We start from the raw sequence: 26,648 nt of genomic DNA, 5'->3' as shown, positions 1-26,648 counted from the left end.
TGGGTCGAGAGATACATAAATTCAAGCCATTTAAGCCGTGATTTGAACGACGTTAACAAATTTCCCCAGTGTCAAGAAAAAACGGTTTGAAATTTTTGATTTTTGGCCTAACTTCGAACTAATGAGCAGGCTTAATTATGCTTAATTTAAGGCTTGAAAATTTAGTTTTATTCAAGTAAAGTTAGTTTTTGAAGTTCTTCATTCCTAAAATTTGCTCTAATTGAGACATTTTTGTTTTAGTTGTCATTTTTCTACAGAAACTGTTTCCAATTGGCCTATTTTATTATCACTAACGAATTATCCTCAGTTCTATTTTTCGTTAAGATCTTTTTTATCACAGCACGCAGAAAAAAAACGACACATATTTAACTTTTTAATTTTTCAAGACTATATGTTCGAAACATTCTGTGCTACTTGCACAGTAACCGGCTATCCTTGTTTGTGTTTTTGGAATCATTCGATAACTCTTTTCACTATCTTTAATTTACGTAAAACCATTACTGATACAATACCGCTCATTAATTTTTTCTCTGGTGTGCACACTTTTTGTTTGCACTCTTGCGGAACACTTTTTTTCTTGTGTAAATTTGAGCGTAGTTTTGAATGCCAGCTGCAGAAAAACTCAAATATCAAAACAACCAAATGATAAAAAAAACTAATATGACAAAAATTTTAAGACCTTTTTCTGATGAAAAAATCATATATATTTGCTGAAAAAAATCATACAATCAATTCTAAAGAATTGGTGTTCTTTACCAACACTATCCCTTTCGAAATGATAAAAAGTACTGTCTTTATTGACTTTCACAAAACAAAAAAAAACTATGATCTTTCAATTTGTTGCAACCTGGTTCCTTTTGCTTTGGTACATATTTAAACTATAGTTTAAGGCTTTCAGATATTATTTACATATCTTCTCATATTGAAATTCTGAACATTTTCAGAAAGTAAGCTTGAAAATCTTAGTTTGATAGCTGATGACTGCAGATTGTAAATTCGGAAGGGTAATTAATATTGATTGTCAGCACCAAAATGATAGAAAACTCTAACCAAGAATGAAAAATTACAAAATCCCGCCAAATAGAAAAATACATCACATTCTGCCTATTTACTACTATATTTACAATAGTGAAAAGCTATAACAATTGTATACAACAAATTTACACCCTCAACCATGGTAAGCACAGCACCTTAGCCCTCAGTTTAAGCTTAAGTAAGCATAGATTAAACAGCAACAGAGTTCATATCAATTGATGATATTGGATCTAGCCTTTACATTCATGAGCGAAGCACCTTGATAACGAAACGGTTGATGCGATTGTTTTAAGCCTTGATGGCCTTAGTGTTATTTTTCCACATCGAGTTTTTCTTCATAACTTAAATCAAAATTCTATGAAAGGAAATATTGGACTCCGATTGTGTTCGATGACATGAAGAGCTTGTTTGTTCACGCGTACATTCCGTTGACGACCTCGTCATCTGAGATGTGTTCTCCCACAGTTGGAGGCGGTCCATCGTAGACCATCTTGCGCAGCTTCTTAGGGCCCTTCTTCGAGTTTATGTAACACCTGGAACAAATATATATAAAAAACAATATTAAACATCTTTAACTATTTTGAGTGATTTTAACGAACTAAGTTCTTTCGCCCTTTCAAATTACAAATCGATTTTAAAACAACTGTACACTAAAAAGGCCGAGCAGATAATTGCCGATGCATCTGCGACAAAAAATTTTCTTCTCAAACCCCCGATGTCTCCTCCTCTGAAGAATCCCTCCCTCGCGCCACCAGAAGCACCATTTCCCAATTAAGACCCATAAACACCTATCTAAAAAAATCGACCCAAACGTCCCTCCAAACTGCCCCAACGGCAATTCCCAACACATCACTACGTGCCGTTTTAACTGTTCTAAGAACACTACTAAATTAACTCCCATAGACTTATGGCTTTGAACAAGTGATATAACGACAAACATGACTAAAAAAGCAAAAATATTTTTTAAAAAAGTCCTTTACCACTTCAACTAAAGGCTTAATATTATTGGTTTATTTATAAGCACTACAAAAGATACTTGAGCTGCACGGGGCTATTCTGATGGGCGAAGGACAGAAAACAAAAACAGTGGAAAGTCAATTATTAAAATTAGTCAGCTAAAAGGAATAAAATAAAAGGATAATTTGCTTCTTTTATAACGAAACCCTCGAAAAATAAGATTTGTTGCACAATTTGAAAACTCTGCATAATTCTGCCGGTTTTTTAATTCTGCCAATATTAATACAGTGTCACTGGAAATGTTTACTTTCTTTGAAATTTTCAATTTTCTCTTTGGAAAATTGAAATTTGATTGGCTGATTTTTTTGAAACATTAGCCTATAATGGATTCCACCGAGCTGTACCCATTTGCATCTATTTGCGATACTCTCCTTTCATAAAAATGATCCAGAAATAGGATGGAAGACAATTTAAGCTCATTGAACCTCATGAAACAATGGTTACGTATCAAAAAGTAGACAAACTATAAATAAGACACGTCCTAAACAAGACAAAAACTGTATTAGACAATCAAAAGTGAACAACTATACAGAATAAAAGAATATTTTTTTGCTTGACTTCATTTTTTTTTATCTCCATTCTGATTGGTCGACGCTTGTATTTGTCTACTTTTTGACGGGTATGAAATAATGGCCGTCTGCTTTTAGACCGCACTCACTCCTTAACAATGTTCTTGTTTTGTAGAATGACCAAACGGTCAAAACCAGCAGTATTAATGACTTTTGGCTTACGGAAACCATTTATGTGATTTGGAACCAATATGATGATCAACTTAAACTGCAAAATTTAAGACCAAAATACTGTTCGAATTGAATGGGCAAGGAAAGAAACAAAAACAAAAAATAGGATATAAAAAATTTACACAGGGGCGAAGTTGCATTTCGCATACACAAGCAAAAGTATGATCCATAGCGCTACTGGGAAAAAGAGTAAAAATTTGAGACTACAGTGACGCACGCCAATTATGACGCATTAGTAGTACTTTTTTCTTTCTCTGACGCAGGCCAATTATGAAGCATTAGCAGTACCGGTCAATTTGAAAAAAAAAGAAATTACCAACAAACATGCCTCAATTTATAGAGCGGATGCATTTTAACTAGTTACGAAAAAGTTCTAGGAACATTAGGAACATCTAACCCTGCCCAGGTTCGAACCCTATATTTTGTTGCGGTTTCCTTCCCAACCTCTACGCTACAGATCCATGATACCTTGAAGCTAAAGTGCTATTTTAAATATAATAGTCTGTATTAATATCCTTAGCATTGGCTGTACTTAATAGCTGGTTAATGATCAAAATGAACACTTTCAAAATCAACACTAATATTTGCGACTTAGGTTGAAAAAAAAATGAGTTCATACTATCACACAAGCCTTGCTTGTGTAACAATGGACTAACCGAGGGCCTTTAACGGGCCTTTTTGTTAAGTGGGCAGTGGACTCGAACTGGATTGAGACAAAACAACCTCCAAGAAGTCAGTTCAAATCGCAACAACCTCCAAGAAGTCAGTTCAAATACAAAAAAAACCGCGTAAGCGAGCACTGTGTTCACGAAAACACTGACCACTGACTCAGTGTGTGAAACAGAGTCCCACGAAGAGCGCAGTTCAATTGGGGTGCAGGGTGAATTCCCATAGATTCCAATATTCATAGCAATCAAAATAAAAATAAAAATCAGTCGCATAAGTCCCAAAACTTATCTTCTTGAATTCAGCTTGGTTGAAAGTTGAGCCAACGAATTTATGAATTGATTATTTACCGCTCACGCAGTATAAACTCAAATTACAGAATAGCGCCCGCCGCAGTTCCACCGACGTATTGCAAGCTTTTCTACGAAATTTAGAGCCGGTTATCGCCGAAGCGGCGACGAGCGCGGACCAATTGAAAAGATTTGGGACTTATGTGACCCCTTTTTAATTTCGGGACCTATAGGAATACTTTTAATTTTAGGCGTATGAATAAGCACCGGGGGCAGTACAAAAGTGCCGAAGTACAACAGTGCCAAAAAAGGAAACGTTGTTCTACAGTGCCAAAATTTATTTTGAATACTGTTTTTACTGATCCCAAATCACTGACAACCAAATTATTTCAAATCTACGGAAGTTTAAAATTCAAATATGGCCATTTTAACAGAACTCGAAATATTCAAATATCCTCAATTATTGGCTCTGTTGAACACATTTTCAGTTTCGGCGCTGTTGTACTTCGACACTGCTTAACGCCACCTCCGATGGTTTCTCGATTGATGACGAAGCGCTGTTGGTCCATTTGGTTCCAACCTCGACAGATGAGGCAGAATCAACATGGAAGGGAAATACACGATGGAAAACAAGTAGAGATCCTATGGACATCTGCGGATTCAAACTTTCTCGAACCCCAGTTACCCAAATTAGAGATCTGATTAATTACATCGAGGCTTACTTCGACGAAAACTTTGTGCGGTATATCTCCAATATATCAAATTTGTATGCCAGAGAGAGAAAAAAAACATTATTAATTCAACGCTTACTTTGACCCCTGAGCATTTTCAAATTTTGTCCTTGTATAGAATCAAAATTGATAGCCGAAAGAGATTTTATCAAAAAATATTTTTGCATTACACCGACATAGCCATTATCAACAGTTGGTACACGTGATTATGCCGATGCCCCGGAAACAGTTGACTTGTGTTAACTCAAAGGAAGAGTTGCTTCGGCCTTATGTCAATAATTCGATCTCGAGAAAACAGATTAGGGCGCCCCCGATTTTCCGAAACCGATTATGAACATATGCTATACTCGGCAGAACCTATACCCAAAAAAGAAGTTAGAACAGATGGTTACGACCATTGGATAGTTTTCGTGGACAAACGTGTGCGTTGTATTAACCCGGAATGCAAAGGCATTATTCAAACCCAGTGCGAAAAATGTGAAGCTTATCTTTGTTTCACTTAAGACAAAAACTGCTTCAAAACTTTCATTTGAAATAGGTTTTTGAGTGATTTCAAACGCGTTTTGTTTCATGCTGTGCTTCGAAAATTTCGAAGTTAGTTATTTTTCGGCAGTAACACATGAAGTTACATCAGCGTAACGAGGTAAAATCATATGAAGGAGTGTTGAAATCATTTTCAGCTTTTCAAGCGTGAGTTTTCAGTACGACCCGAGACCAAAGCCACCGAAAAAAAAACTTTTATACCAAAAAACAAAAAACCACGCAGAAGAGGGTTAAGGCATTGAAAAGTGACTGACCTTTAGGACATTGAAAGGCGACTGACCTGAACACTACGATGAATATCATCAGAAGCGATATAAGAATGCCCACAAATAGAGGAACCAGTGCCTCCAGTTGATACACTGTGCTCAAATTGCCAGATGCCACCCTTGATTCAACTTGACCTCTGTGTGCACTATTGATAGGCGTGAACGAATTAGAGTGATGCGATGAAGAAGAGTCGTTCACGAACTGGACAGAAGAATCGTTATTTCCTCCATTTCGCTTCTCAGGAACTTCTTCATAAAAAGTTATTGCTTTGAGATGAAAGCTTTGAAAATTTTACCATCATGAAAAATTAAATATTTCAAGTTAAAAAACGATGTTTTTTCTATCAGTTTTCAACATTCAGTTTCCTTATTTCATTTTCGGATACCAAATTTCTGATTGAAGCAATCTCAGTTTATTATAGTGCTTGAAAGCTACAATGAGTTAATAAAAAAACTTCAACTTTCTAGTTAACATAAAGGAATCCTGTTTTTAAATTTCTGAGCATTAAAAAAAATCAGATAAAATAACCTAAACCTTAAGCGCTTTTTCGCAACATCGCAAAACTTTCTAAACTAATTTTGAACTTAGTCTCATAAAGATAACTTTTCAGAACTTATAAGCTCTTAAAACCTAACAATAATCATAAGTTGCTTAATTAAGTTGATTGACGTTTAACTAGTGAGTTTCTTTTTGGAACTAAAAGACTTTAGTTTATTTCAACATTTCAAGCGAGCTAGTTATTTCAAGCTATCTCAACACTTGTCCTTACCTGTGACCTTATCGGTAGATGAAGAAGATAAAGACGAGTCACTGAATCCCTTCCTGCATGCAATCTGACAGTCCACCAAACTGACGAAGTTGTTCCTGTTGGCGTTGCAGCCTCCATAGATGAACATCTCACACTCTTTGGTGACTGTGTTGAAGAAGTAGCGAGGCATGGCTGCCCTGCATGGACCCACTTTCGAGGGCTGATCACATCGGTGAACTAAAGATATCACAAAGAAATTAGTATACTGAGCGAATTAAATGAAAAATTAAGCAAAATTGTGCAAGAAAAATTGTGCGTAACTGTTTATGCAACGGATCCTCCCACAACTCGTTCTACCCTTTAAAACAAATATCTCAGATTCGGGAGGGTAGTTTTTGAGAACTGTCAAAAAGTTTGAAAAAACGGCCAACAAAGCAAAAATTTGAATTTTCTGAGGGCCATAACTTTTTTGTGTGAAACCAATATCTCAGATTCGGGAGGGTAGTTTTTGAGACAAGTCAAAAAATTAAACGGTCAAAAATCGGAAAATTTGACTTTTTCAAGGGTCATGACTCTTTGTGTAAAAAAAATTGGGTGTAGCCGCTGATGCAGGTGAGCTTCCCATAATGCGTCCTTTTGATTGAAATCAAAATCTCAGATTTGGGAGGGTAGTTTTTGAGAAAATGTAAAAAATCCAAAACTATGCATCAAAAATTCACCTCACACACTTTATCGAAGGCTGCAGAAAGTGGGTTAAGATAAGAAGAGACTAGGGTATTATGCAGGCACACAGGGTAGTGGGCGCACTTCCCACTGATACTTCTTTTTGAAACTCGGCTGAGCAGTTTTTGAGAAAAACTAAATTTTTGAAAGAAAAATTTTTCCACAGCGTCTCAAAAAAAATTAAAAAAAAAACCGATCCTATACATTTTCATAATATCTGTTTTTATCAAACAAGAACATATCAACCACCTATATAGCAATCAAGATTATACTTATCCTTTCTATATTTCGCCCCTCTGTTAGCAGATCTTTTTTCGTCAGAAAGTCTAGTACCCGATTGCAATACCTTGGCTAATAGCAAAGGTGAAAAGTATTATCTAAAGGTTCATTGAACTGCGCATGCTTATATACCATTCGAATCATCCTTGTCAAATGGTCCCGGGATAGCCGGATCAGTTCCGTCTTCATCTGAAACAAAGCAACAGCTACGAAACCAAACTTTCAAATAGAATCGATTAATTATTCAGTTATGTCAACTCAAACGGCTTCCAAAGGGATTCAAACAGGTGAAACTGATCAATTTCATCCCATGGTATTCAATTAACTACTTAGTCTTATCAGAACAATTAGCGACTCCTGTGCAGAATTTACGACATATTTTATGATAAGGTTACATAACTAACTTAAACAAAGTCGAAGCTCCTCGGATCTCAAAAATTTGTCTGAAAAAATGGGACTGCTATTCTAAAACCAATGATCTTCTCCTTGATTTGTCTTGTATGGAATATTAGATTGCTTTGTTTGTCGATACTTAAAAAGATTGCTTTGTTTATTGATACTTAAAAAGACTGGTTATTCATTTCATGAAGTAACTGCTTCCGTCAACTATTTTGAGTGAGTTGTCTTTTGCTGCGATTTGGCGTGTTACGTACGTCAATTATCAGATCTAACTCACTTGGGCTGGACGGGAACTGAAACGGATCTCGCTCGGTTTCTTCCTCTCCTTCTAACACTGTAGTTTCATCCACACTCTCAGGCCTCTCTGAAGTGACGTCATGATTTCTCACATCAGTAGTCTCATAGCCCACTTCAGCGCTACTATCCTTCCCGGTTTCACTATCTTCGTCTTTATCATTATCAGGTTCTAAATCAGATACAACTCCCAAATCAATTGGCTGATCGTAGTGTACAGCAACTATATCTTTCAAAGTCGATAACCAACTGCAAGTCACAAAACAAGGCGGAAAAACCTTGAACTGAAAAATACCAAAAATGGCCAACTAACAGTTGGAAAAGAGTCAATGAACGCAAGTATTGAACCCTGCCATGGCAATGACAGTCTACGAGGCCGAGCTCTCACTTGACCTTTAACTTCAGGTCTACCACAGCCTGACCGATTTCGGCTGCAATATTGGTACCACGTGAAAGTTCTAGACGCAAAAAAACGACCTTGAGTCGCTAAAAAAAGAGCTTCGCTCAACAAAATAACTCAGTCCGGAATCTGGGGAAATAAGAGGAACTGATTATGCTTAGACAGGCTGCAAAGCCTTTCATAGATCCTCTTCCAATCGCAGAAACGACCATTATTATTATATAACAAAAAAATACTGCTTGTTCTCTTTGTTGAAAAAAATAGAAAATCAAAGAACAAACTCTTTAAATTTCTAGAACAAATTATGAATAGCACTTTTTGATAAAATTAACCCAATTTGAGAAGACCAGAGCTACAGGTAAAATTATTTATTTCGCTGGGAAATCTGAAAACTTAATTCCACTTTCGAAACTAGAAGTCGATCACAGCTTTCGTGACCTTTACGCTTTCGCTTTTAGATAGTGGAGTTTGCCTTCCTTTTATCAAAGAAAATGAACTGAACTTGAAAAAAATCAAAAATCAAGCCACAAAAAAGTCAATTTGAGCCGGAACAATATTCATCGCGACTTATCTAAAAGTCTGAACTACACTGGAAGACAAAAAAAGCGCAAATTCACGTTTTTACTCTCTAAAAGGCCTTTTTATGTCCATTTTGGCCAACACTTAATTCGTTTTTCAGCAAAATTTTTAAATCGACTAAGAGCTAATTATCAAAGCTCTTCTCTATAAAACAATCAATATTTAGTTTCAAAGACTCGCCAACGTAATCCGGGTCTGAAAATGACAGATTTCCTCATCTGCACTAAATTTTTCAATCGGCGTCAAAAAGTAAATAACAGTCGAGAGTAGTAAAATTTTTACACCGATTATTTCAAATATCTCGCTGAGAATGTTTCACGTCGCATAAGAGTTCACAACGACGCAAATATTAGTGAAGATGACGAAATCTGGCATTTTCAGACCCGGATTACGTTGGTAAGTCTATGAAAGCAAATATTGATAGTTTCATAGAGGGTAGCTTTGATCATTTGCTCTTGGTCTATATAAAATTTTTACTAAAAATCGTAGTAAATGTTGCCCAAAATGGACATTAAAAAAGCCTTTCAGAGATAAGAAACCTGAACTTGCGTTTAATTTTGTCCGTTAGTGTATGTTCATCGACTCTTAGACAATCGCACAATATTAACGTTAACTTGAACTATAAAAATTATCGGTAAAAATCAGAATCACAGGTGGGGCGGGGAGGTAAAAGAAAACAAAAATTAAAAAAGTCACGACATTTATAAAAGACTGAACTACGTTCATCAGCTCTTAAACAAAATTTTTTCATTCGTTGAAAGGACTGAAAAATTGAGACCACAATATACATAATTTACCCTAACGGCGGAAAAATTTTTTTAAAACTTTTGTAGGTCGACCAAATTGATTTTCCGAGCTCTCCTAAATTAACTAAATACTCGATCACAAAATTTTTGCCAATGTTTTTGAGCACGTTTTGGAAAGTTTTGATGGAAATTTTACGTCGTTTTTGGCGTGCTCCCCCCTCAAAATTAATATACATTGGCGCCAATGACGCCTTCAGAAAAGGGTCTGTCAGCCATAACTCGATGGCTCAAAATAGTATCAAAAGGGGTCCCTGTCTGCTATAAACGGGTAAAATTCGTGACAGGAAGGCCGTCCTTCTTTCATAACCCACCGCCCCCTACCCCCTCCCCCAATTAAATCGGCCCCTGACTTACCCTGTTCGACTTGAGCTTTGGTTCTCTTAAAGATGACAGGTGCATTGTTCTTGTTTGTCTTCTTTGATTCTGCCTCGAAGAAGTAGCAGTTGGCACTGTCCACCCCACAGTCCATCAGCAGACACTGCACTTTGGCCGGCTGGTACACCACTATGTTGCAGTCTGGACCACAAAACAAGTGAAAAACATATTGCAAGAACATTAAACTCGTATTCAAGAAGGGAAAAACAAAAAAATACAAAATTTAACAAGGATATCCAGTTGATGTGTAAGTTGTATAGAATACTCCGACCAAAGATTGGAGTGAAAAATTGAAAAAAAAAAATAACGAGAACTGTTTTTTTTCTTCAATTTTCTCTTTTTTTCTTTAAGGCGACAAAAATAGTTTAATGAGATGGTATAATAGCTAAAATTATATATAAATGTCTAGATAAATAAATTTTTCTTATCATATCATTCGTAAATTTCGTGCTCTTTACGATATCTCACTTGACCCCCTCGCTTCACCTAAAATTTGGCTAAAGAAACACTAGCTAATCCATAACATTGTTACAAAATGTTACATGACCGGCGGCTGCGGTATTTTCCGGACAATATCGAAACGGTTCCGAGCAATACTTTTCGGGAAATCAATCACAGATGAAAAAACTTTCCATTTTTGGACAAAATTATTGAGGATTGTTATATCTTAACAAAAGCGTTCTGAAGATTATAATTAACTTCCTTTAAAGATATTAGTAATTTACTTTCGTACTGACTCTCCGATAGCAAATTTTTCACACCGTATTTCTTGATACTGGAAAAACGCTTCCTGAATTTTTCCTCGCCCCTGGAAACAGAATTGAAAACGCTTCAATATAGCCGTTTCTGTGCTATCTGAGTTTAACATTGACAAAAATCAAAATCCAAAATATTTCCACATCTTTGGTGGTCGGAACAAAAACTTACCTGCGTCAAATTTCGCAGAGCACTTTAGCTTGCATTTCTCCATCAAGCCCTTCAGCTTATTCGAACTCGCTTTTCCCAACAACTCGCCGCCTAGCTTTTCAGTTTCGCCCAAATCAATATCGTAGCCATCAAACGTGCTGTAGCTGTCTTCCGAGACCGAGGATCCATCATTGCAAAAACTGATTCCGATTAGAAAGGTAACTTCCAGTAAAAAACGTAAGCTGAGTTCCATTTTGACTCAACAATGCTACCCTACATTTAATAGCAACAGGTGGTAATTTACACTTTTAAATGAGATATGAAATTGAATTTTGGGAAATAGCAACTGATGGGTTGATGAAATTGAAATATTTTTTTTGTAAAGCGTGGTTGCAAATTCAAGTACGAAAAGGATTTTTTTTAGCCAAGTAATGGTGAAGAAATATATTTTTAACAAGTGTACAACTAAGTCAAAGCAAAATCAATGTAATCGATAGGGTAAAAGAGCAACAGTGGTGAAATAGCAACGCCAGATGTTTCTGAATTGATTCCACGCAGAGTTTACTTTACTGTGCTGATTCCACAACTATTGATTCTTCTCTCAATTTAAGAGCACTGTCCTGCCATAGCGCTGCAACATTGGTCAGTTTAGTTCATCGCATAGTTGTAATAAATAATAACACATATCTAATCTCTCGCTTCATTCTTAATAACTGAAAACATCAGAAAAAATCAACTATTAAGGAAAAGATGCTGATTTCAATGACAATCGAATACAATCGCTGCTAAAACCAAACCCCTTTTTAGAACTGTTGGCGCGTTTGTATTTTTAGCTCCTAAAAATGTCTGGGAAAGTCAGAATTCCCTGCCTAATCGAGTCTGGAATCATATTCGATCTTTTTCAGTCGTGTTCAGCTTCCAAAAAAGTTTAACATAATTCATCTGGTGTAAGCAATCATTACTAATTTGCTTATCGTGATAATTTTCACTCGTTAGAAAATGGTTGCCTAAATAGTGCTTCTGGAGACTTTTTTCATTCGCAAAAGATTCGATGTCTTGATGGCTCAAAATCTTTTTGTTTTTCTTTCAGATGCCCTGAAATCATATATTTTTTCTTTCAAAATCTAGAAAAATCAAATTAAATTTAGAAGATTTAAATGCGTTTTCTACTTCGTTATTTTTAAACCGTGTCTTTAGATGCTACCTGACAAGTGTGCGACTGCGAGTTCGACCTTAAATTATGGACTCTACGGACCTTGTAATTTTTGAGAAATCGCAATTTTACGAAATTCTGGAAAATCATAAATGCTTAAAAAATTTCGAAGACTTATTCTTCTTTCGGGAACAACATAAGTTAAATACTACTAAAGACTTAGAAAAATACAAATAACAGGATTAAATCATAACAAAGCAATATCAAAAAAAAATTGCGAGCAGCAAAAAAGACGATTCTTAGACGAGGTAACTTAATCTACAAAACATAAGCAGACAAATTACAGGCCGACAACTTTATTTGAAACAGAATATTCCTTCTTTGAAAAAAAACAGGTCCTGGTGAAAAGCGAACCCAGGACCTTTGCGTATTCTTTACCTCCAGGCTAAGTGTACCGGATACGCTCAGAAAAATGAATTCATTTTGGACAGCGTGCCACAACTGTAGCGTGGACAGCGTGCCACAATTTTCCAGCCACACTGTATGCACAAAAAGACTATAGAGATTTTGCTTGAAAAAACTACAACACACCCGAATACAAAAACCCTCCCCGTTTCGAGTGGTCGTACAAAAACTCCTGACCTTAAAATATTGCTCAGAATAAAATCAATTCTTGGATACACAATAAATTTAGATATAAAATTGGGGAAATTTCCAAACATATATAACATTAATTATTCCTTAAATCCAACAATTAAACACCTCAAGCGAATGATATCTAATATAAAATTAAATCACATAAACATTTGAATCGACCATAATTAAAGCACCAAAATGAATACCATTTTACTTTTTTGCCCCTTTCCCTGAAGTTATTGACGGAAAAACTGGGGGTCCCATTGATGCCACAGATTTGAACTTTGCGGGGTTGAAAAATGTCGGCATCACTGGCGGTTCACTTTCATCATTACTTTCAGCAATTGGAGGCGCCCCATAAGATTTTTCTTGACCTATACTCATTACATCTGATTGGTTCGAGTTGCTAACACTTTGATTTCCATTTGAAAACGGAGGCTCAAAGCCTCTGAGGCCAGTTTGATAGCCAATATTTTCGACGTTTTCTTTCGAGGCGTGTTGATTGCTTTCTTGTGCGTACCTATTTTCAGTGTTCCAATCACCTTGCTGAGGCTCTCGATACTGAGGCATCTGAGGTTGTGTTTCTGCGCCTGCTGATGTTGGTTCATACATATGGTGAGGAGTTGGCATCGCTGGCGGCGGCAGAATCTTAGAAGCTTCTGCGACCTTGAACGCATTTGGGTATTGTTGGTACTGACTTGATCTATTTCCACTAAGTCCACTTCTTGAGAATGGATTCGGCGCAGCTGGTTGAGAAGGTGGCATTGCATTCTGAGTGTACGATAGAGAAAACGGGGGAGGCGGTGCACTTTCTTGTGGTTCCTTCTGGCTATTTGAAGAGCTAATAACAGCGCTATGAGAAGTCAAATTGCCACCCTGCATTTGGTTCGGAGCCGTTTCATACCTTGGAGAACTCGAGAATCCCGAAGTCTGGTGATTGTAAGTCGAAGCCTGGTTACCAGAACCGACAAATGTGCTTGATGATCTGACTTCCGAAGACCAACCGCTACTACTGTGAGTTGTCACTAACCCGTCGTCTTCCTCTCGTTCGTCTTGGTTATCCGAACTCTCTTCTTCCGATTCTTCGTCGTCGTAGTCAAACTGCGAGTGAGCTCCTGAGTTTCTTCGCAAATTCGCTTCTTCGAGATAACCACGCGAAGAGTAGTTAGTTGTAGCCGTATCTTCCTGGTAGAAATTACTGTTGACGTTACTGGGGTACGAACTAGAAAAATTCGCAGCTGGGTTCTGACTTTCGTAGTTGAAGTCGTTCTGGTTCATTGACGGGATACCCTCGAGGAAGATATTTGAGTTTCCGAACGGTGGTTCGCTGGGCGGGGGAGGCGGACCTTGGAAACTATTATTCATTCCATCATTTTGTTCTGTTACGCTGCCTTTGGAGCCCAGTCGTCGTAGCGGGTTGTTGGTATGCGATGAAGCCGTGGATCCTAATGACAGTCTGCTAGTTTGTCTTTTAAGGTTCGCCATTTGAACTTCGTCTGACATTTGATTTCTGTTCATATCAAAAGAAGGACCAGCAAACTGATTGGATGAGTTCCTTTTTGTGTTCGGATCGAAAGTTTGTTCAGTATTTGATGGATATTGTTCGAAGTGATCAAATGAAGGTCGTACAGACGTCGCCGCAATTTCATCTTCAGGAACTTTAGGTCCTGGGAATTTATTCGATATGGAATTTTGTTCAGATCTAGGTTTAGAACTATCATGCAATTTCAAATTATGATTTTCTTGTTGTTGTTGCACTTTGCTGTTTACTGTAGTATAATTGACAGGGTCAGCAACCTGTTGCAAACGAGGATACTGTAAAGATGAACTTGATTTTCGTTCGGGGATATTCGAATCCGATTCAATAGTTGAGTAGGCAGCGGTTTTTCCGACATTCGTCACACTTTTGCTAGCTACTTTTTGTACTTCGTTTTCGCCTTGAGACACATCCAATGTCATTCCAGTGATTTTTCGATACAATTCCAAAAGGTTTTTAAACCATTCATCCCTCGTTTTACTTAATTTCAAAGCCAGCATAAATGAAATCTCAGTCAATTGCACAATAAAAGCGAGGCCTACGATATTGGCGTTTACGAGCAAATTTACTGAAATATTTTCGCAATACTTGAAAGCTGTTTCGAACTTACCACAGTCTAGATATTTGCGAGCTAGAGTCAGTTTACACACTTGCAAGTAAGGAATCGTGAAGCTCGGAAAACTTTGTTTAATGGCGTGTTCGTAAATCATCGTCAACGTCATTGGTAAGAAATTCTTTCCGACTGAGGCTGCTAAAGATTTTTCCATTGGCAAGCCGATAAGCACCAGATTCTTTGGAACCTTATAAGATGGCCAGTCGAAATCCAACTTGGCCAGAAGATTACATAATTGCGATGCATAAGGTCTCCTCAAACCAGACAAAACATCGCTCAATGACATGCAATATTCAAACATTTTTTCTTCGTTGACGCAATTCGATAGAATGATCGCTAAATGCTGCTTCCAATTCACACTCAAAGCCTCATTTTCCACAAAATGGAGATCTTTGCATGTTTTCACTATAATGTATGTCTTTAATGGATCGTTAATTGCGACGTTTGCCTGATCAAACTGGATGCAAACTTTGTTGAAAAGACTTGGGCACATCACTTGACTAAAGCGCAATGCAATACCCCAGAGTTTTTCTTGCACGGCTAGTTCGACAAACTTTTTTGATTCTCCTCTTAGGAGCATTTTGGTCAGCTTCGTCATTATTTCCGCCCTTTTGTCATCACACGGTGAGGTCAAAATCGTTTCGTTCAAATCCGACAATGAAATTGATTTTGGACTATCGAAGTCTAACTTATCGTTCTCGTCCAAATCTTCAGTTAATATGTCACAGATTGAAACTTCATCCGGCGCGCCATCATTATCAACCAGGAGCAACAAATACTTCAGAAGAATCATGAAGTCAAAAACGTCTCCAAGTTGAGCGAAAAAATCTGTTGGTTCAAAACTTCTCATCATTTTTCGACACTCTTTTAATCGGTTCGAAAGGTATCTTTTAACTTCACTCTTTGGAGCTTTCCAAGACTGGCCATAAAGAGGTCCAGGAAAAGTCTCCAAAGCCTCCGGAAATCCCGTCGAAGAAGAAACCGAAAAAGTGTGCAGATATAAATGACTTTTACCGCCACTTTGTAAGTCGGTAAACAAAAAGGCCCCATTAGGGGAAAACTTGGCTATAGAATGCAAACCTGGAAACCTTTCTGGCGTCTTTCGACCAGAGTCTGACGCATTTGTCACTACGCTCGGCGATACATAGTTGTCAACTCGAGATTGCACTTCATCGTCATTTGTTCCGACGGCACTAGACTCTGCGGGCGAATAAACCGAATCCCGAGTGACCGACGTCGTCTCGCGATCACTTCTTTTTTCTCTTTTCTTCATATAAGGGTAGTACATGTTCCGCATAGCATTAGCGTACATTTTGTACCACTGGTCGTACATTTGCATCGTACCCATATCGTATCCAGGGTAGTACGGCGAAGGTGCTGGCATATAGGGATTGTAGTTCATCGGTTGAGCCGGATACTGCTGAGGCTGTCCGAAATTACCATGCATGTTATTATACGCATTATACGGAGTTGAGAACTGATTTGGAATCGGAGGATTAATCAGAGGTGTATGGCCTCTTGATGAAGTTTCATTTACTCCATGCTTTTCACCAGCTTCTGGACCCGGATTTCCGGCTCCTGAGTTCGTAACAGGCGATGGAAGATCAGAATTCGTCCCAGTTTTCGATTTTCCACTTGGCGGTCTATTTAGTGTCGAGGAATTCATGGGTTCGAAACCTGATGTCGACTGATGATTCACCTGTGGGCTCGTGTATGAATTATTCTGATAATAACTCTGATTGGCCATTGGGTAGGCTTGTTGGCTCGTGGTTTGATAACTCGGCCAATATGGCGACATTTGAGGTTGCTGCATAGGATGTTGATAGTAACTGAGAGGAGTTCCAGGACCTCCAGGCATTCCAGGAGCTGCTGACATTCCAGGAACTCCATGAGTTCCAGTCATTCCAGAAGGAGCAGGCATCCCAATATTTCCCGGAAGGGGAGGGTATCCCATCTGAGCAGTCATAGGGTACTGCGGAAACTGCATTGGCTGAGGATTATAAGCTACTGCATTTGGCTGCCCATACCCAGGGTAGGACACCTGTGATACAGGAGTGCTGTCTCGCGACGCAGTTCTATTGTGGTTGCTAGAAGCACCATTTGCGCTAAGCACCGGAACGAAAGCGCTGTTGGTCTTGGTCGGATATTTGGGTTTGTCAGGCAAAACTGAACTGGCCGCGTGAGATGATCGTAATTTTTCAGACATCAAAACCAACGCAACTGCATAAGCGCACCTGAAAACGTTGACATTTTCTTTGATGAACTAAACCAATTTTAGATAAATGGAGGATAAGCTTCGCTGGGAACTTACTTTCGCTGGGAAATGCAAAGAAAAACTAAAATTCACTTACGGAACTAAACACCAAGTACCGCTTTCTAGAAATTCGCACTTTCGTTATTGGAAAGCGTAATTTGTTTTCTATTCAGCCAATGAGTTTGGAGTGAATTTAATTTTAAGTCAAACCACAAAAAAACTTGAACGTGAACAACTTTTAAGTTTTTTGCCCGAAAAAACCACACGACCCAAAGACAGCTCATGACGTTCAATAACATTTAACAGTTCACAGTTTTCTGTAGCTTGAGGTTTCACTACATCCAATTCAAGCATATATTCCGACAACTACTAAAAACATCGAAAAATTAAATTATATTTATCAATATATGAGATAGAATTTTATGTAAACTATTGGTCTCGCCAGGATTGGACAATTGAATACAGCCAATTAAAACAACAACTTTGTGATCTGTTTCGGCCAAACTTAAAATTGGTTAAAAAAAATAAATTCTGCGCCAGAATTATAGAGCACGTGAATCAGTGTTATAGACCGACCCCGTTATATTTAAAAAAAAACAAGAAACCAGGCAAATTTCACCGTCTTCGATTTGAGCTCAGCAAAATTTATGTTTCTTTTTAAATATTAATGAATTGTTTTAATAACAATATCGTTTTAATTGTCTGTATTCTGTGCCAGTAAAAACTGAACTACCCGAATAAATCTGCGCTAAATGGCACAGCGTATAAAAAAATTATCTTTTCAATAACAAAGAAATTATCATCAAAAAATCATTACTATAATTCCAATAAGTTACAAAAATAAAGGCAGTCTCTTCAATAATGGTATTTTCGTGTCCAAACTTAACAAACTTTTCGAGAATAATTCTCAGAATAAACATTTTTTTTCTAAATATGAACAAGGACAAGGATGTGAAGTTTCTATGATTGCCTATACGACTATTTTATTTAGCACCAGCATTGGACTCTATTTTTTCGAACACTCCTTTCGCATTTCTGATGTTCATTAAAACTGCAGTTGACGAGATGGTCGTATCCTTTATTACTACCATGATGTAAGTGTTACTCGTGAACTGTTCTATGAATGCTGCAAAGCTCGAGTTCCTAACCTAAACATAGAAACATTGGGTTGAGACGATTTATCCAAGAAGAAAAGGACTGACATACGAGCTGAGATCACGTCTTTAAGAAGTGCTGTTGTTCCTCTGGTTCAGAATTACATGCAATTGCTTGGGTTATTTTCTTAGCTAGGAAAGATTACATCATCTTCAAGAAACGAGCACGGACGGATCATAGCTTCGAACCACCGAACTTTGGACTCAGAGGTGAGACATTATTTGCTTCGCCACTGCTCCCCACATTTTCACAGAAATTTTCAAATCAACAAAGGTTTTACATGAAAATCCGAAAAAACGGTATCAATTCAAGGTTCTATTTCCATGAAACTTGGTAAAAATTCGACTCCTAAATCTTCTTCCTTCTGAGAAGCCACAGGCAGAGCCACAATTACTCCTGCACTTGGTCTAATTGGTCTTAAGGCATTCTCTTAGGCTTCACAGGATGATATAGTTATTACCAATATCTTATACTAATCTACAAATTTGTGAGCCTCAAAACAATTTATTATTATTATTCTTATTACTATTATTATTAGTATTATGATTATGGTTATGATTATTGTTTATTCAACGTATACTTGTGGAAAATAGGAAAAAGCGCTCTTCGATAATTCGAAAGTCCTGATTGTCGTTTTTTTACCTCGATGCTGGAGAAGTTGTCAGCTAGTTTGGTGCAGCTGAGCTTGAAGTGCTTGATGATGTTGCTGATCTTTTCGAAGCGGTGCTCATCCTTCTGACCTCCACGTTCCCACTTCGAAATCACTACAAAAAGGTGTAAATTTAGCCATATTTAACTTTCCCCGCATTTGAATTTCAATTTTGAGAACCTTTATAAACAATATAATAATGTAACAAGGATGACCGTTGGCTATGCTATTAGTCAAAATTTTCTGTAATTTTCAATTCCTAGAAACAGCCATTGAGTTTGGAAAATGCTCAATTATAATGGTACCTATATTCAAATAAATGCTTCAATTGTGAGCTCAGCCTCTGATGAAACTTCGTCTAATTTGGTCTGAAAAAAAATTCAGTCCAGTTTTTCTCGACCTGAGAGAACTTTTTCAAATCTTTTTTGAAATCGAATAACGACCAAAAAAACGTCAATATTTTAACACACAATTACCTCCACGAGCTTTTTTGAGGTGGCCAAAATCGGCTGGAAAAACCCTGACCAAAATCCAAAGTTCTTTTCCACTTTTCGAGGGGTCGAAATAACATTATTGTGAAAATTCACAGTGCTGATTTAAATTATCCGGACAAAACGCATTAAACTACCAACTTAAAACGCGTTTTCCTCAAATTGGGTTGACTTAAGGTAAGAAATAATCAAGGCAAAACTTGCTTAGAACTTCAGCAAAATTAATTTGGTGCAATTTGTTTTGCGAAACTCAGGTCCAAAATTTTACCCCAAAAATAATCACTTTTGGATTTTAGTCGATTAAAAATTACGCCAAAACAACTAGGTCGATCACTGACATAATTATATTGAACACAACAAACTTCAAGAGGGGCACACTGCAAAACACTGTTAAAAGTAACTTTATTTTTGTTTGATAGACAAAAAAGGTCGTTTTTTTAAAATATGAAACACCAAACTTTCCTTCAAAATATTTTTTTTTGTAGAGTATACATTTTTTAAAGTTTGTTGGGTTACGTAAGAGGCTCACTTTGATATAATTATGTCTGTGATCGACCAGGCAGTTTTTGCCTAATTTTTGATCGAAAAAAAAGCCAAAAATAATCCATTTTGGGGTAAAACCTCAGCCCGAATTTTTAAAAAAACGGCACATTATTCATTCTGGTGAAATACTAAGCAAGTTTTTTCTTCATAAGTTTTTACCTCAAGTCAAACCAAATTGAGAAAATTGCGTTCTGTCCGGATAATTTAAATCAGCACTGTATTACGAACAAAGTTATAGTTTCGACCCTTGAAAAAGGTGGAGGAACGTTGTATTCGGGTGTTTTAGTTTTTTTTCTTTTTCTTTTCAACGAAAAATCAGGTACTACAAAAAACATCGGAATTGGTCGAGTGGTATATCAAATGCAAGCCTTTTCATTCGTGATTCACAAATTTTTCTCAATGTTGAGAAAAACCGGTTTTAAATTATTGAGTTTTAGTCCAATTTCGAGCGAGTAAAGCGATCGAGTGACGTTCGTTTTATGTAAATACTAGCCAATGAGGCTAAAAAATTAATTTCAATAAAAAAAACCAGTTCTGTAAGCTTCACTAAGCGCTTTCTGAGCCAATTCTAAATTAAAATTAGAAAATAAATTAGTTTTTTTCGTTTATTCATTTTTTGGAGGCAATTGTAGTATTTTATACCTAATTTAGTAATTTTCTACGCGTTTTATAGTTCTAAAGCCACAGCACGCAGAAGAAACGACGCTAATTTGAAGTTTTTGTAGTTTTTTACGAATCTGGTCTACTTTCAACATTCTCTGTTACTTGCACAGCAACAGGCTATGCTTGTTCTAATAGTTTTCATCGTAAAACACAGATGCTAAACTGCGCTTCGCAAACACTAGCTAGAGCACGACAGAAAGCAGCTCTAGAACACTAACAAGTGCAATACTAAATGTAAAAATAAGCCTCGAATTTGTAAAAATTCGGCGACGACTCGGACTCGAACCTACAACCTAGAATTATGAGTCTTATGCACTAATTACTCAGCCACGGACGCTCAGTCCATCGCAAACTCTAACCACAAATAAAGCCGAGAACAGATGCTATGAAATTTCCCAGGCTTTAGATCGTGATAGCTTATCATACTCATTATATATGTAGCACATTATACTCGCTAGCGTAATTATACAATTAGCCATGAGAGTACGTAAATTAGAAGAGTGGAAGAGAACCGTTTAATAATATCATCTACCTTTCTTAACAAGTAGTTATGATTTATAAAACCACAAAAAATCGTTTTGTTACTTCTAATTTCACTTGAAGCAATTTATGGACTGTACTCAAATTTATTCAGCTTGCTTTTCTACTTGATTCGCTAAGATTTACCAAAGCTACAATAAACGCTCACTGTCGCTGATTGGGACTGACCTAGAAATGTTGCCTTTTCAAAAAGAATAACTTCTTCCGCTTCGATTAACTCTGCAAAATTGTGAAGAGCTGCTTCAACTGCCTCGATATTCGGAATTAGCTGGTGGACCAAACTGCTCCAGGCCTCATACAGGGTTTCGTCCCAGATGGATGTCTGGAAGAAGGAGACGTCTATACCATCTGGCGTCTTGGACAGTGCCTGGCGCTTGAGACTCTCAAACTTGAACTTTCGATTCTGCTCTGCGATCAGATCCATTTTGTGGATGAGACAAAATACTTTTGCAGTTGAGTTTTGTTGCGAGTCTTTTTCGTCCTAAAATCAACTTAATCAAAAACAAAGACACCCAACCTCCACAAAGTAGGAATAAAAGCCGAATACTACCATTCATTATGAAATTTTATTGATACTTTTCAAAGTGTATTCATTATTTTTCAAATAACAATTCGATGTTAGCGCTACTTGAAACTGAAACGCTAAAAAAACCCATGCAAAAAGAGCTCTTGGATAATGCTTTGATATTTTGGTCCAAAGGTGTGAAAAAAAAATCAAGTGATAGTCTTACTTTGACAGCCTCCATGCACTTCTGGTAGTATAGAAGATCTAAGTCCTGTTCCCTGGACTCCACATCAAACACGTAGATGATGACCTCCAAATCACGAAAAATGATATCCTTCTGACCAGCTGAAACCAACAATTAAGGTTTGATTGATTTTAAAAATTGTGAAACTAAAAAATGCTGTAAATGGTAGAAAATAAGAAGTTACGCATGTCTCAAGGAAGACATCAAGCAAGTAATCTAAAAACCCGTATCGAATTCGGCAAATGACTTCTATCACCCTTGTCTCCGCCAGAAAGGGAAGTGCATTCACATCCCTCCCCTCCCCTCCCCTCCCCCCCCCCCCCCAAGGTTAATTGACGCAAACATATGGCTCAAAAGCTACCACTTTTGTCTTCGACTCATTACTAACATATTTTGAACTCGGTAAGCCTTTGATACTTCTTAACTTCAAAATAAACAAAACCAAACAGCCTACGTGTTTACATAAATTATGGTTCCCATATCTATGTTTGCATGTTCCCATAAATACACACAGAGGCTAAGCACCACTTGCGAAACAGCATAAAAAACATTATAAATAAAAAAAATGTCTACCAAAGTTTATATTTTCGTTTGTCTCGACGGAAAATCAATCTAGGCCCATATTTGAACATTCCAGTTATTTGAATATTATATCAGCAACGGAACAAAATTTTCGAAGAGGAAACAAAGTCGACAATCTTTGAGCAGACACCAGGTAAACCGAAAATGATATTTTAATTTTAAAAAAAAAACATTTTCAAGTCCCCACTGAAACTAGAATGAACATTTGCCTTGCTACTGCAAGGAAAGTTGCTTACATCAGAAGAAAAAACCATGATGAGGCATATTAGCCGACAAAACTTGAGCAGACAAACGAACTTAAACAGACAATTAAATTTTTCTCGGAATTTTTTTCAATTTCATGGATACTGATAAAACCAAGATCCGGCCAGGACTCAAAGCACAGATCTTAGGGTAAAAAAGCAACCGCGTTACTTCTAGGCCAAAGATTTTCAGAGAAGAGAAGTTATGAAGTGAATAAAAAAGAACTAGCAGGAGGAGCTCGTAATCAAAATGATTCAAGCTATCAATGATTCAAGCAAGCTATCAAATGATTCAAGTCTCAAGTGATTCTGTTAAACTAATTCTTCACCCGAAAAAAGTCTATAATCCAGTTAGATAACTCTTGCTAATCGCAAGCGTAAACAAACACTCACGTATGAAGTAGGACTCCCTGTAGGCCTGTTCTCCGCCACAGTCCCACAGGTGAAGCACCAGGTTGCCCAGAAAACGGACGAAACTAAAAGTTAAAAAATAATAAAATAAGTTGCAAGCAGAAAAAATACCAGGAAGCTGAGAGATAATAAAAATTATATACATACAAACATCATTTACGACATTCAAATTATATAATCTTCTAATACAAATAACTGAAAAACCACTTTGATCATTTGAACTCAAAGCTAAGCCCAGTTGACTGGCCCTTAGAACTGAGAGCAAAAGGGTAACAGTTTCTTTTTCAGATACTTTTTTTGCGTTTTTGAGAGAAAAATTGGATGCTGACATGACTAACTTTAAACTATTTGACCAAGAGATGCTCATTTGATATGACAAACTCTGAATTATTTGACTAGAATTAGATGCTCATTTGACAATCTCTAAAACATTTGACACAATTAGATGCTCATTTAACAATCTCTAAACCATTTGACACAATTAGATGCTCATTTGACAATCTCTGAACTTCTGACACTTACGCATGTTCGATTTCGTTGGTCGGTCCAAGTTTGCGAGTGTCTCTTGCTATGAAGTTTGCAAATATGATGGATTTCATGCTGGTCTTTCCTGCTCCCGACTTGCCCATGAGCAGCACTTTCTTCCTGATGTTGGCAGACCGGCTCCGTCTCAACTCTGTCGTCGGCAGCATTTTCAATTGCCAAATGGTACGATACTATTCAAAGATTTCTGAAAATCAGATCAGTAACCAAAACTTGCCACATATAGTTTACACAGATTTAAATTTTGGGCTCGACAGTAACATCGTGAGTCATTGATACTAATCATTGACAAATCAAAGCAAAACGGTCAGTGGGCGAATTCTATTTATGCGCATGGAAAGAGTCAATACGAGATGTTCAGCTCATCCCGGAGAACCGCTGTTGTGCCCCTGCTTGAGAACTACATGCAATTTTTGAGGTTATTTTTCTGGGCTGAGTAATGTTGTCGCCTCACCCTCAAGCAACGAGCACAGATCATGGTGGGCCTCATTAATGGGTACCTATTTTTCTGTTAAGACTTAATCAGTAGCATGATATTCTACCCAATTCGAAAGCAAAATATGATCACTGATCAAAATTTAGAGTTCCCAAATAAGTAAAATGTACTGGAGTAAATCATCGGGGAATTATGCCGTCATGTTAGGGCAACTGAAATGTTTCAAAATTCTTGCGTGCAAACTCATTTGCATCAATTTTCAATAGAAAACAAATCAAATTTAGGAATTCGTTGCTAAATTTTATAAATCAAAAGACGGTCACAGAATGGGGAATGGACACAAAGTTTCAACTTACTATCGAGCAGAACTTTAATGAAACTTTTTTTTCGGCTGAACCAACTTGTTTCAATTGAGCGACTAATTCGGTGCATGTTTTTAATTGAAACTTTGAAACTAAACTTAGTGTACGGTTCACTAATATCCCACCCATTCTCATCTTTCCACCCTCGTCAAATTTATTAGATTAGATTCCGCGCTTTTCAGGTTCACACTAATTTAATTTCCAAATTTTTACTCCAGCACATTCGTGTTTCATTTCTACGCGAGGCTTCAACATTGACTTAATCGCCAGAAAACCATGTGTTCGCCTGAAGTTTGGAGACTCACAATGGAATTTTCCGAGGGCGACGGTTATAAACCAAATTCTAGAACCAAACTTCGAACTCTTTTAAGAGAGAATCGGCCTCGTTTCTTCTCATCACTACTGGAAACAACTTTCGAAAAAAAAGCACGCTATATTCAATTCTACATCGTAAACATACAAAATTAGTGAACAAAATATTTGACAAATTCGGTATAAGCTTGATAGATGGTTGCCAGAAGTAAAATGGCATCTGAAGCCAGGCATAACATCATTACAAATGACCTCTTAGCCCAGATAAAACACAGTACGACTTAGCGGAGCTTCAAATTTCACTATTTTTCACAACAATGATATGCCTGCATTAACATCAACAAGCTTTCTGTACTTTTAAGATACCTGTAACGGACCAAGTTTAAGACCATTTATCCACGGGGGAAAGGACCAACACAAGAGCTGTACAGCTCATCACGGCGAACCGCTGTTGTGCCCCTGTTTAAGAACTACATGCAATTTTTGTTTAGGGGGGAGGATGTTAACTTGGTTCTAAGTGGGAATTTTCAACCAATCAGAATTGAGCTTTTCACACGCAGCGCTTAGCAAATTTAATTTATATTGAACGCTGGGTGGAGGATTTTAACTTTGTCGATCGGGGGGGGGGGGGTATTACGCTAGCAAAACTATAGACGTCGGACAAAACGCTTGCTAGGAATAAAGGGTCCTTTCTACTTTCTATCTTAGAAAGTAAATCTAAAATTCGCTGAGAAATATTTTATTAAAAAAGAAGTTAGTATGAATTTACAGCTAGTTGCCTTTTTATTTTAAGGGTGAGATTGGAGATATTTTTTAGAGATTGATTGGGGGTGGTTTGAAGAGAGTGGTGTTGGTGTTAGAAGACATATTGTTGGGAATGAATTCCCGTAGTTTTGAGCTTCTATTTATACTCAGATGGGGAAATCACGCCACTTTTCGTATCAAATGAGAAGTTACTTCTTAACTTCGTATTCTCTATTCGTACATTCGTATTTTACGAGAAGAAGGTTTCGTATGCTCGTATTTTACGAGAGGAATCGTTAATATTCGCATTGAATGAGAATAGTCGTTTCAATTCTCAATGCTTAAAACGTTATACGAATTATTCCAATAGCATTTCCCTTCCTTTTGCAAGGGAATAAAAACATATTTCTTTTGTGGTGGCGGCGGCGTCACATTTTGTGAACGCAATAAAATAATTCATGTTTCTGTTTCTATTTGAAATCAGAACATATCCATCCTCCTATTTGGAGAGGAAAAAAACTGAAACTTTCATTTTTATTACTTTCACTTGAATAGTGGGGTAATTGTTGATCGATCGAAGCTTTTTCTTTCAATCTCATAAAGTTGGTTCAATAGTTTGTTGGTATTACATGTAGCAGATGTTTTTGAACAACTGATACTTTGAGTCAGGCTTGAATGAATATAAACACATCAGTTACATTTATAAATCAAAATAGAGTTTACACAACCAAGGGATTTAACTATAAAATTAAGTACATCAAAATTATTTGTTTCTCAAAAGTTTGAAGGTTAGTTTTATTCCTTGAACATTCTTTTTTCGAAGTCTCCTGAAGTATGTGAAGTAGATGTCCATACGCGTAATAAGGGGAGGACTGGTTCATACAAAGGGGGTATTTTTTGTGTTTTTTTATTAAAGTCAAAATTGTTGAGGAAGGAAATTAATAGCTATACTACATAGCTATATAAAGCGAAAGAATAAATGTTTAAATGAAAGGACAAATTTTTTACAATTTTCCTTCCAACCGGGCTATAAGTTGGTGATTTTTTGTTTTCAAATTGTGGATTTGCTTTTTCAGCTCCCGGATTTGGTGCGTTTCATGGATATGACTGCGCTGAATTTGCTCAGTATAGTCATCTAACTGGGGGGTTTGTAATTTTGCTGTCAGATATTTTGCTGGGACATAGATTTTTTGATATTCAAGAAGGGAATTAGTTATGGAATACATTTTTTTTAT

General features: G+C 37.0%; 3 protein-coding genes across 3 annotated transcripts; all 3 read right to left on the bottom strand.

The window, feature by feature from the left end:
- Positions 1–819: 819 nt before the first annotated feature.
- LOC134842403 (amyloid-beta precursor protein-like) lies at positions 820–11,507 on the bottom strand. The gene is made up of 7 exons (XM_063858724.1): positions 10,820–11,507; positions 9,872–10,033; positions 7,716–7,904; positions 7,172–7,228; positions 6,059–6,274; positions 5,303–5,537; positions 820–1,568 (listed from the first exon to the last, which is right to left on the bottom strand). Exons 1-7 carry the CDS (start codon positions 11,049–11,051, stop codon positions 1,448–1,450), a joined length of 1,212 nt encoding a protein of 403 aa, XP_063714794.1. The 5' UTR covers positions 11,052–11,507; the 3' UTR covers positions 820–1,447.
- A 1,154-nt stretch (positions 11,508–12,661) lies between these two features.
- LOC134842195 (uncharacterized) lies at positions 12,662–16,967 on the bottom strand. Its single transcript, XM_063858415.1, has one exon. It carries the CDS (start codon positions 16,941–16,943, stop codon positions 12,798–12,800), a length of 4,146 nt encoding a protein of 1,381 aa, XP_063714485.1. The 5' UTR covers positions 16,944–16,967; the 3' UTR covers positions 12,662–12,797.
- A 402-nt stretch (positions 16,968–17,369) lies between these two features.
- LOC134841332 (ras-related GTP-binding protein A-like) lies at positions 17,370–23,742 on the bottom strand. Its single transcript, XM_063857247.1, has 6 exons — positions 23,539–23,742; positions 22,999–23,081; positions 21,764–21,882; positions 21,201–21,513; positions 18,789–18,910; positions 17,370–18,139 (listed from the first exon to the last, which is right to left on the bottom strand). The coding sequence occupies exons 1-6, from the start codon at positions 23,706–23,708 to the stop codon at positions 17,975–17,977; spliced, it is 972 nt and encodes a 323-aa protein (XP_063713317.1). The 5' UTR covers positions 23,709–23,742; the 3' UTR covers positions 17,370–17,974.
- Positions 23,743–26,648: the final 2,906 nt, after the last annotated feature.

Source organism: Symsagittifera roscoffensis, chromosome 3 (genome assembly GCF_963678635.1).
Source record: "Symsagittifera roscoffensis chromosome 3, txSymRosc1.1, whole genome shotgun sequence".
Taxonomy (NCBI): Eukaryota; Metazoa; Xenacoelomorpha; order Acoela; family Convolutidae; genus Symsagittifera; species Symsagittifera roscoffensis.
The sequence above is the reverse complement of the archived record's forward strand: the minus strand, read 5'-3'. Positions and strand labels throughout refer to the sequence as shown.

What these genes read in the sequence shown, in the direction of transcription:
- LOC134842403 (XM_063858724.1), bottom strand. Translation starts at nt 11,051, where the DNA reads ATGGAACTCAGCTTACGTTTTTTACTGGAAGTTACCTTTCTAATCGGA. An exon ending in TCAGTTCCCGTCCAGCCCAA is followed by an intron (nt 7,229 to 7,715) that starts GTGAGTTAGATC and finishes GCTTTGTTTCAG; the next exon opens with ATGAAGACGGAACTGATCCG. An exon ending in ATATTCATCGTAGTGTTCAG is followed by an intron (nt 1,569 to 5,302) that starts GTCAGTCGCCTT and finishes TATTTGTTCCAG; the next exon opens with GTGTTACATAAACTCGAAGA.
- LOC134841332 (XM_063857247.1), bottom strand. Translation starts at nt 23,708, where the DNA reads ATGCTGCCGACGACAGAGTTGAGACGGAGCCGGTCTGCCAACATCAGG. An exon ending in ACCAACGAAATCGAACATGC is followed by an intron (nt 23,082 to 23,538) that starts GTAAGTGTCAGA and finishes TTTAACTTTTAG; the next exon opens with TTTCGTCCGTTTTCTGGGCA. An exon ending in TGAAAAGGCAACATTTCTAG is followed by an intron (nt 18,911 to 21,200) that starts GTCAGTCCCAAT and finishes ACCTTTTTGTAG; the next exon opens with TGATTTCGAAGTGGGAACGT.
- LOC134842195 (XM_063858415.1), bottom strand. Translation starts at nt 16,943, where the DNA reads ATGTCTGAAAAATTACGATCATCTCACGCGGCCAGTTCAGTTTTGCCT.